Source organism: Alexandromys fortis, unplaced genomic scaffold (genome assembly GCF_014885135.2).
Source record: "Alexandromys fortis isolate MF-2015 unplaced genomic scaffold, M_Fortis_MF-2015_v1.1 scaffold_136, whole genome shotgun sequence".
NCBI lineage: Eukaryota > Metazoa > Chordata > Mammalia > Rodentia > Cricetidae > Alexandromys > Alexandromys fortis.
Genome location: NW_026068024.1, coordinates 1117434 through 1127964, shown reverse-complemented (window position 1 = coordinate 1127964; position 10531 = coordinate 1117434). Strand labels below are relative to the sequence as shown.

At 45.0% G+C, this 10531-nt stretch overlaps 2 protein-coding genes across 2 annotated transcripts in view; one reads left to right on the top strand and one right to left on the bottom strand.

Moving 5' to 3' along the window:
• Hnrnpll (heterogeneous nuclear ribonucleoprotein L like) overlaps positions 1–8136 on the bottom strand; it is a 32474-nt gene extending 24338 nt beyond the window's left edge. Inside the window, exons 1-2 of the mRNA XM_050163516.1 lie at positions 7547–8136; positions 538–656 (exon numbers count right to left, since the gene is read on the bottom strand). Of these exons, the coding sequence (XP_050019473.1) occupies positions 538–656; positions 7547–7891 (464 nt within the window). The 5' untranslated portion in view covers positions 7892–8136. The remainder of the gene's footprint in view (positions 1–537; positions 657–7546) is intronic.
• On the top strand, positions 7890–10320 carry LOC126514565 (progesterone receptor-like). Its single transcript, XM_050163537.1, has 2 exons — positions 7890–8508; positions 9370–10320. Exons 1-2 carry the CDS (start codon positions 7890–7892, stop codon positions 9450–9452), a joined length of 702 nt encoding a protein of 233 aa, XP_050019494.1. The 3' UTR covers positions 9453–10320.
• Positions 10321–10531: the final 211 nt, after the last annotated feature.

Genomic DNA, 10531 nt, shown 5'->3' with positions numbered 1-10531 from the left:
TTTGAGACAGGGTTTCTCTGTGGTTTTGGAGCCTGTCCTGGAACTAGCTCATGTAGACCAGGCTGGTCTCGAACTCACAGAGATCCACCTGCCTCTGCCTCCCAAGTGCTGGGATTAAAGGCGTGCGCCACCACTGCTTTCTAGCTGGGTGAAGTTATCAAAACACACCTTTGAGTCTAGCCCTCAAGAGGCAGATGAATCTCTGTGAGTTCCAGGACAGCAGGGGCTATGTAGAGACCCCGTCTCTTAAAAAAAAAAAAAAAAAAAAAACCCCACACACACAAATAAAACATTAACTAGAAGCAAACCCAAAAGTTTAAAAAGAATATGAGAAAGGCCAAAGAGCAAAAAGAGAAACGAAAGAGCCAACAAACATGAGGAGTCAGTATTTTCAACTCAATACCAAGAAACTTTTTACCTATAAACTCATTGAATGACAGGATGGCAGGTGATGATCAATGTAAGCATCTACTAATCACCCCATAAAGGTCCTACCATGTTATTTTCAATATTTATTTAAGTCCCTGCTATCCTTACCATATGGTCCCAAATTTTTCCAGCGCCTCCACAAGGTCCGCTTCCACCACAGATTCACAGAGTCCTCGAACATGAACAACAGGGGAAACAGAAACTTTATGATGACTTCCACCTCCCTCCTAGAGAAGAGAAAAGAATGTCAAGTTAACTTCAAAGTCTAAACGGCATCTTTCAGTAAATTCAACTCTACATTATAAAGGGTACATACACACACATAAATCAAACATACACGACAAACTAAATTACAACTCACAAGTTAGCAAAAGACCTGAGAAATAAGATAAATTGAATGTTTGCTTTGAAATTTTTATTTCTAATAAGTTTCCAAACCCCTCTCTCTGGCTTTGGGCTATTAAAACAGGATTTCTTTATGTGACCAGGCTGGCCACAAACTCAGGCCTGTTTCTGAAATTTTTATTTCTAAAGAAGAGTGATCTTGAGAACAGAAGTCAGCTCAGTGGGTAAAGCCACAGGCACTTGCCACCAAACCTGACACCAAGTCCAATCCCCAGAACCCACACAGTGGACATAGGGAACTGTTGTATACACAAAATTCCTTTCTTTTTTCTTCTTCTTTTTTTTTTTTTCTTTTCTGGAGACAGGGTTTCTCTGTGGCTTTGGAGCCTGTCCTGGAACTACCTCTTGTAGAGTGCAGGGATTAAATGTGTGTGGCCACCACCGCCTGGCCAAAATAAATTCCTTTAAAAAGCCAGGAAGGGAAATGTGATAGGCAATGTCTGATGTACTGAAGTAGATTGTGGGCTCATGAGTGGTTGGGTTTTTTTTTTATATACTTTTCTGCTTGTCTTACACATTATATAATAATTATTTTACAGCTTTTTATTTCATAAAACACTCAGTATTGTTTGTGTCCCCCAACCTTTGGGGGGCTTTTACCCTTGCATTTTACATCCAGAGAGTTAGACACTTTTCTCTTTAAACTATGAGAAACAGGGTTGTAGGCCTCATGATACTTCATCACTAAATAGCTCAACATCCTAACAACGATGATGTTGTTTTACATAACCTTTACCATTTTCCTAAGACAAAAATAATTTGATAAGGCAAATCTAACAGTCTGTTTTCATATTTCTCCAATTGTCCATCATCTGGCTTCTAACTGCACTTTTTAGTCTATTATAAAAGTCACCTTCTGCACTCAAAAGATTATATTTATGCTAATCCAATTAAATCTTTCATATAACAAAATTTACCTTCTGAATTCAGTTTTGTTTTTCTAGAGGCTCTCTCTTCCTGTATTTTGGCAGTAACTTTTGAATAGGCCTTTTACCTTTGCCAGTTTTTCTCTAAGAATTGCCCATCATGAATAATGACCATGATGAATACAGTGCAAAAAATGGCTAGTTTTCAAATTGGTCTTTCCCATAAAAAAATGGATTGCAGACCAATTTTTTAAAATCCCTCAAAAGAATTCACAATCTACACTGACATCATTTTCAAAAGCTGCAGGACATGAAAATATTACTGCTCCGATTTGATCCATGTATTACATACAAATTATGAGCTTATACTCCATAAAGATTATTATTTGTTGTCAAGGAAAAATTTTAAAAAGAACTTATAGAGAAAAGCTGGAAGATGTTAGCTATAATATAGTATTTGGGTGAAAGGAGATTGTTCTCAGTCTGAAGGTAAAGAAACCATCTCATAATCCTTGTACTTTTCCTTATTCCCAATCATTTACCATTCTTAAATTATCTATCTTGGCAATTCCCTAATTTTAACTATATTCCCATACATACTTCTGTTTGAGATGGGGTCTCACTATGTAGCCCTGGCTAATCCAGAACCCAATTCCATTCCTTTAATACAAAAACTTTTCTAGCTGGGCGATGGTGGCACACACCTTTAATCCCAGCACTCAGGAAGCAGAGGCAGGCAGATCTCTGTGAGTTCGAGACCAGCCTGGTCTACAAGAGCTAGTTCCAGGACAGGCTCCAAAGCCACAGAGAAACCCTGTCCACTTTTCTAGTGCTCATTTTTGAAAAACTAAAATTCTAGTCATTACCAATTGAAAGACAATTTTCTTTTCAAACTATATGTCTACCACTCCCTTCCTCGAGATATAGTTTTCTATCCTCCCTTCTACCCTAAATTTGTATTTGTGTGTTTGTGTGTGTGTGTGTGTGTGTGTGTAGACAGAGTTTCTCTGTAGTTTTGGAGCCTATCCTGGAACTTGCTCTTTAAACTATCTTGGCCTCGAACTCACAGAGATACACCTGCCTTTGCCGCCCGAGAGTGCTGGGACTACTATTAACTTAAAACAAAACAAAAAAACAAGTTCTCATACATTCAAGACCAGCTTCAAGCTTGCTATATGTAGCAGAAAACAACCTTGAACTTCCGATCATCCTGCTAAGATTTTAGATATGCACTAGAATACACTGTTTATGCATCACAGGAAATCAAACCCACGATTTCATGCACACAGACAAGCACAAATTTAGCTATATCCCAATCATTAGCACTCTTCTTAAATCACTGTTTTTTCAATTTGAGATATACCTGAGACAAGAAATCTGAAATCCTCTGCAGCAGAGGCCTTTACCTACCCTAAAATCAGGTATATATGATGTATGTACCTGTGGTATCAAGGAATACACTTCTCTCATGCTAGGCAGCTATTCTACCACTGAGTCTTACAACATTATCCTATTACCTGATTTCTAAACTAGTGGGTAAATCAGTATTGATAATCCTACCTATATACAAAGGCCCACATCCTCTCACTCACATCACCATCATTCATATCAAGGCCAGACTATATACCTACTAATACTTGCCGCATATCTTGGAACCCAAGCTAGCCTCAAACTCACTATGTAGCTAAGTCTTTACTGATTATCCTGCCTCCCAACTGCTACCCATTCCTGACCTTTCTTGGCTGAAACAAAGAGTCTGAAGCCCAGGCTAACATCCAACTCATCATCTTTCTGCTTCTGTCCACTTAGGAGTATTAGAACTGCTGGGATTACAGACATGTACCACTGTACCTGGGTTTATTTTTATGACACCATACTGCCCACCCTGGACTTGATGGCCTAGGCTCCAGTAGTCCTCCAGACTTTTTTTTTTAATTTTTTTTAATATTTATTTATTATTTATTATGTATACAATAGTCTATCTGTGTGTATGCCGAAGGCCAGAAGAGGGCACCAGACCTTATTACAGATGGTTGTGAGCCACCATGTGGTTGCTGGGAATTGAACTCAGGACCTTTGGAAGAGCAGGCAATGTTCTTAACCACTGAGCCATCTCTCCAGCCCCCTCCAGACTTTTTTTTAACCTCCTGAGTAGCGAGGACTACAAGCTGCTGGTTATCATTCAATCCTTGATTTGCCTGTCTACTCATGAATGGAATACAACACTTGAAAAACTTCATCTTCAAGATAAATTGGAACTCCATCTCTGTAAATAAATTGGCTTTGGTAAGTGAAGCCCTAATATGTAAAGGACTAGTTTCTTTCTTAAAATTAAAAAGATCTTGAAGATTATGCCTGCTAACTTTAAGTATGCTACTTATGGAGAAATGGCTTAGCACTTGTTGCTTTTTGAATAAGACCCAGGTTCAGTTTCCAGTACCACACAACGGCTCACAACCATCTTTCACTCTAGTTCCAGAGGCCTCTTCTGACCTCCATGGGCACTAGGCACACACAGTGACATGCAGACACACAATAAAAAATAAGTTGGTTAGAAATAGTGAAACACACAACTTTAATCTCAGCACACAGGAGGCAGAAGGAAAGTGGGTCTCTATTGAGTTCCAGGCCAGTAAAGGGTATACAGTGAGACCCTGCCTCAAAAATAAATTTTAAAAATAAGCTATTTTCTCCAAAAGAATAAAATAATTATAACACATACATAGCATGAACCTCCCATAATTAAGCTTTGCTCAAGAATGAAATCCAGTGAATCAAAAGCCCTGGGAATTTTTGCTCTGTGACACCAACCAAGGAGCATCTTATTTGTCCAATCCAAACCATTCAAAGCAATCCATCTCAATCCCACCTCCTCTCGTTCTCCTCTCCCTCCCTCCTTCCAGAGTCTGGCTATGGAACTCACTAGATAGGTCAAGTGGCACAGCAGTGCTCCCCACATCTACCTCTTGGGAACTGGAATTACAGGCATGCACCACACCCAGCCTTCCTATTTCTCTACCTTCAAACACTGAGACCATTGCTAAGGATCCATTCCCATTTTAACTGTTGTTATTCACATTCTTCTTTAAACTTAGTTATTAAATCATGAAAAGTCAAACAGAAGACATCCTTTAAAATCTTACTTCTCCCTTCACAAATTTCCAATTAGAGTTAAGAAGATAGTTCATCACTGTACCGAATCTGCATTTACTCTAACAGTTTGACACAGATGTATTTCTTCTATAGGCTAAGGACTACAGAAATTAGGCTAAACTCTTCAGTTAAATAAAAAAAAAATATTTCAACAGGATGGAGCGCTAGATTCTACCTCGATAAAAGTAATTTTATTATGCACATGTTTCATAATTACAATGACTTCAAAATAGTACTGAAAATTACAAGGAAAAATTTTGAAAATGAAAAACTGAGTCTTCATTAAACTTAACATTACCCCAGTAAATCACTGTTAAATTTACAAATAAATTTATTGGAGAGGAGTCCTGGTAGAGCCAAAAACAGCTGCACATGCTAGTCAAGTGTACCACTGAGGCCATTAAGCTACAGCCCTTGCTCCAGCTACGCAGTTAAAAGAAAGCACCTTGCCCTAAGCACTAAAAGATGAACAGCAACTTGAATTTTAACTACATACATCAATTCCTGCCTTGGTCATTTGAAAGTTGTATTAACTAGTTTACTACAGCATCAAGTAAGGAAAGTACATACAGTTCAAGTTTCACATCTTACAGACTAAGAAAACTAAAAAGTAGACTTTCTCAAGGTCACAAAAATTGTAAGACTAAACTCCTGATCTACCGCAAGCCCTTGCCCAATGCCATTTGCACTCTTTTGACTTATGTTGATTACATATTTCTCCCTAGCATTCAAAAATAGCCTATTTTAAAACAAAAATTTTATCGCTGTGTGTGTGGGTGTGTGTGCACTAAGGCATACATAAGGCAGAGGACAACATCCACCATGTGGGCTCTAGCAACTGAACTCTGGTTTTCAGGCATTTGCAAGTACTCTTGCCCACTGAGCCACCCATCTTTCCTGCCAAGTGTTTTAAGTATCTTTCCAAAACATTTAAAAGTACTTCACAAACAACTAGGTCTTTTGGCAAAAGAACCACAACACCACTTATTATAACCCTATTTTCACCTCTTCCAACAGTTGCCTGTGATCTTAAGAGTCTCTAAGAAGACCATAATCTCCTTTATTCACACCCAAGTCACATCTGGAGTATCTCAAAAAACTTGACAGAAAAGTCACCAAATAACAAATGCATGGAAGCTATGCCTGATCTTGGCCAAAAGGCCTTCGAGAATTAGTTGTGAGCAGTTACAGCAAGAAAAAACAATTCCTTAAAAAACAAAGGTCAAATTTACCCATCACACATTGTCGTATTTAAAAACACTCTTATCAGAATTTTCACATAAAAATTCAAGCTGGGTCAGTGAGCTGGCTCAGGTGGTGAAGGTGATGCCAGTGACCGAAATTCAATCCCCAGGTCTCACATGAAGCTGTCCCCTGACCTCCACACACGCACGCTTCAATGCACACACAAAAATGAATTTAATTTAATTTAGTTCAAACAGGCGGAAAGAAGGGCTCATCCGAAAAGCACACAGTCCTCTTGGGGGCAATAGACCACAGTTTGATTCCCAGCACCCAGGTCAGGCGACTCACAACTTAACTACTTTTATCTCTATTTCCAGGCGATCCAACTTATGAGGCTGCCATGGATGGGAGCTTAAGTATCCACACATGTAACTCTTTTTTTAATTTAAGCTAGACAAAATTCAAACTTTTCAAAGACAAATTGCTTTTGATTAAATGGGTTGAAACACCTTTAATGGTGGTAGACTTCTATAACTTCATAAAATGCACAGATTTGCTCTCAAATGTATTAAATGTTTATAGAATATCTTAGTCACCAAGGGAGTTTAAGAGCTCCAACGAGGGACAAAACCGTTGGAACGCTTTGTTTCCTTAAACTCTCCATGGAACTGAAGCTGTGGGTTAAGCTGTCCACATTCCTTCGGTCTCCAGCAAACATCTCTGATAAGGAGGCTTCGAGGAATGTGTATAACACAGTTCTGAATTCATTTCCTTCTTCCGTGGGGACAAACTTGAAGTAGAACTCAAGTCATTCGGAAACATTTGCAAACCCTTTACCTGAAAGCACGGCCACACTCTTGCCCACACATTTTTTTTATTAACATTTTTTATGTGAAAACTGTCTTGAGTCACCGCCCAAAAAGCGGGTAGCCCAGCATGGGCTCCATGCCCGCAAACACTTTTTAAAAGCAAAATAACGCACGCGCGCGCGCGTACACGCACACACACAACCCAAGACAAAACAAACTAGCAAGGAGCTAGAGTTTAGGGCACTGGGGGCGTCATTTGTCTTTTGGCCTCGGCTTTTTTGGAGACGAGGCCAGGAGAGCCTTCCTGGGCTGGTGCCCGGAGGGAGGATGCTGCGGCCGGGAGGGCTGCACGCAGCCGGGTCCCAGCACAGCCCAGGCAGAGTTGTTCAACTAACAAAGAGCTGAGCCCGCCGCGGGCGCGCGGCACCGACTCCCGGAGCGGAAGCGCCACCCGCCCCCGCCGCCCGCGCTCCGCGACCCTCCCCAAGTTCAGGGCCCCGGCTGTCGACTCGGCGAGGCCCCGCCACCCGAAGCTCGAGCCGGCGTGGCACCGGCACGATCCGCGAAATCTAAGCAAGCCATAAATACTAAGCCCGAGGGGGTCCCCAGCGACACGCTCGGCATCCACGCTGCAAGAAAGCAGGCCGGCCTCCCGCCCGCCCGGGCCCGGTGACAGGGGACGCGGCCGCGCTTTGTTACCATGGACTGGGGCATGCTCCGAGGGCCGCCGCCGCTGCCGCCTTCGTCGCCGCCGCTGCCTCCTTCATCGCCGTCGTCGCCGTCCCCTTCGTCTCCCCCGTCGCCTTCTTCGCCGTCGTCGCCGCCACCGCCGCCGTCGCCGCTGCCTCCCTCGCCGGCGTCGCCTTCGCCGCCGCCGTCGCTCTCGCTCCCCGCCTGAGGCGTCGTCGCTTCCTGGCGATTGTCGCTCTCCTCCGCCGAGTAGACGATCTCTCCCTCCTCGGTCTTGAGGCGCTTGGCCTGGCTCTCGAACTCGCGGTCCTCCTCGTACGTCTCCTCCTTCGGGGAGGAGGAGGTGGAGGACATGGCGGCGGTCGAGGTGGCGTGGGAGACGCTCGGCCTCAGATGTCGCCGATCGGTCCCCGCCGCGGGCTGCGCCTCCTCAGCGCGGCTCGGAGCGGCCCCGGCGTCCTCCGCGGCGCGCTCCAGGAGCCCGTGGCTGAGGAGGGAGCGCGGGCTGAGGGGACGCTTCCCTTTCTCTCCCAGCCGGCCCCCGGCTTCTCCCTCCGCCAGCTTCGCAGCTCCCAGCCCCCGGGGGGAACGCGAAAGTAAGGATGGGGCCGGGGCCGGGGCCGTGGCTTCCGGTCTTCCCTCCTCCCTAATCCGCTCCCCGCCGCTCAGGCGGAGCCTCCACCCGCCTCGACTGCCGCCGGGCGGGATCGGATCCCTCAGCCAAGAGCTCCCGCCCCCTCGCCGAGATTCCGCTTCCTATTGGCGAGGGAAAAGTCGATCTGCTGTCCCATTGGATGGAGGGGCCGTTCGTCAGAATCCCGCCTGGATTCCTCGCCAGGCTTCGAGTCCGGACGGCGCAACGCCCGCTGCGCGCGACTCTGCAGCGGTTGCGGCCCCGCGGCGGTTGGCGCTGTTAGGCCCTCGCTTCAGGCGACGCGCCCGGTGCCTCTGGGCGAGCGGCAGAGCGTTCGGTAGAGTCGGGGCTGCGGGTGTTAACCGCCTTCCCGCTAATTTGAATGCTTGGCTTCTCCTTTTGAAAAGATGGGGGGGGGGGCTCGAGGATCTCCTCACCCTACCCCACATGGCCCTAAAGTGCGTGTGCAAAATTTCAGCAGATGTTTAAATATCTGAGAGCAGCTGTTAGCGATTAGTGAATGTGGCGATCCACGTGGGTTGCATAGGTTCTTGGCAAACAGGACCCTTGACTGGCAGACACATCCAAGTCCCCGCTGCAGTCAGATGTTCGCAGCCTTCATCTAAAGCCCGACTCTTCCTGTTCTGGGTGATCCATTCCACTACCATTCGTTTTCCAAAATAGGAACCGGCATCACAGCTCTGGTTTCCAGCCCACAACTCACTTCCTCTGTGAAGCCTACGGACCGCTGTAAGGGTTCAGTTGCTTCTCTCGGCAAAAGACCTTTTAACACCTATCTCAAGGTGTTTTTTATAAACGAGGTGTGCTTAAGGGTAGGAACTGTGTTGTCTCTGCAATCCAGGTTCATACCCCACCCCACCACGCCGCACGATTTCAAAGGCTTATTGAACGGCTGGCCCTTGGTGAATAACGGTCCATTTCTTTCCGGAGAGAAGCCTGTCATGCCCTAAGTGCCTCATTACTTTCAACCTTGGAGAATTACCTGAGATCAGTTGTCTGTGCCCTTAAGTACTAAATGCACCTCTTCCTTTCGGGTCGTTTCCTCCTCTAGCCGCCCCCCCCTGCCCCCACGCCCGAGTCATTTCTTCCCCAGGAAAGACAACGTGTGCTTTCCACTAATGGTGCTTTTAACATACGCTATTTTCTCCTTTCGACTTTGCATCGCTTATCATTTTAGAATCCCAGTTCCAAGTGTTCCTGCACACGGTACAGCAACTGTGTGAGAGGCCACTGGCATACACCGACAAAACTGAAAGCTAGAAATTGAGTTTGAAAATTAAGATAAAGTCGAAGTGTACCGAAGATGTATCAAAGGAGTTGCGGAGCTGGGGGCAGAGGAAAAGTCACCAGCGAAAACCAGGGCCTTGAGGAAAGAGGCGGCAGTAAGAGACGGTGCACCGGTTCTGCTTCAAGTCTTTCTGTGGGATTCAGATGCCCCCCTTCGAGCAAATAAAATATGCAAAAAAAAATTGTTCTGCAATCAAATTTAGGTACAGGGGTTTAAAACCTGAAGTCTAAAAAGCCTAGATTTGGGCCTGGAGAGATGACTCAGCAGTTAAGAGTACTGGCTGCTCTTCCAGAGGAACCAGGTTGGATTCCCAGCAGCCACGGAGTGGTTCACAACCATCCTTTACTCCATACCTGGGGATCTGATGCCCTATTCTGGCTCCTTTGTAGGCATCACAAACCCATGTGGTACACGGACATACATTCAGGCAAAACACACATAAAATCAAATGACTACATCCAAAAAAAAAAAAGCGTACGTTTAAAAGCCAGGTTATCTTTAGCATTCTTTGTCCCTGTTTAAGTATGTATATAAATCTGTAAGTATGAATTTCATTTTGGAAACTGGATGTGATGGTCTGAATGAAAATGGCCCACATAGGCTTAGAGGGAGTGGTATTCTTTGAAGGATTAGGACCTGTGGCCTTGTTGAAGGAAATGTGTCACTGGGGTGAGTGGGCTTTTGAAGTTTCAGGACATCAAGCCAGGCCCAGTGGCTCCCTCTCCCTGCTGCCTCCAGATGGACATGTAAGACTCGGAGTTACTTCTCCAACACCACTCTGCCTGAATGCTGTCATGCTTCCTGTGATGATAATGGATTAAGCCTGTGAATTTGTGAGCCAATCCCAATTAAATGTTTTGGTTTTTTTGTTTGTTTGTTTGTTTTTCGAGATAGGGTTTCTCTGTGGTTTTGGAGCCTGTCCTAGAACTAGCTCTTGTAGACCAGGCTGGTCTCGCCTCCCGAGTGCTGGGATTAAAGGAGTGCGCCACCACCGCCCGACCAAATGTTTTTTTCATTTGTAAGAGTTGCCATGACCATAGGGTCTCTTCAC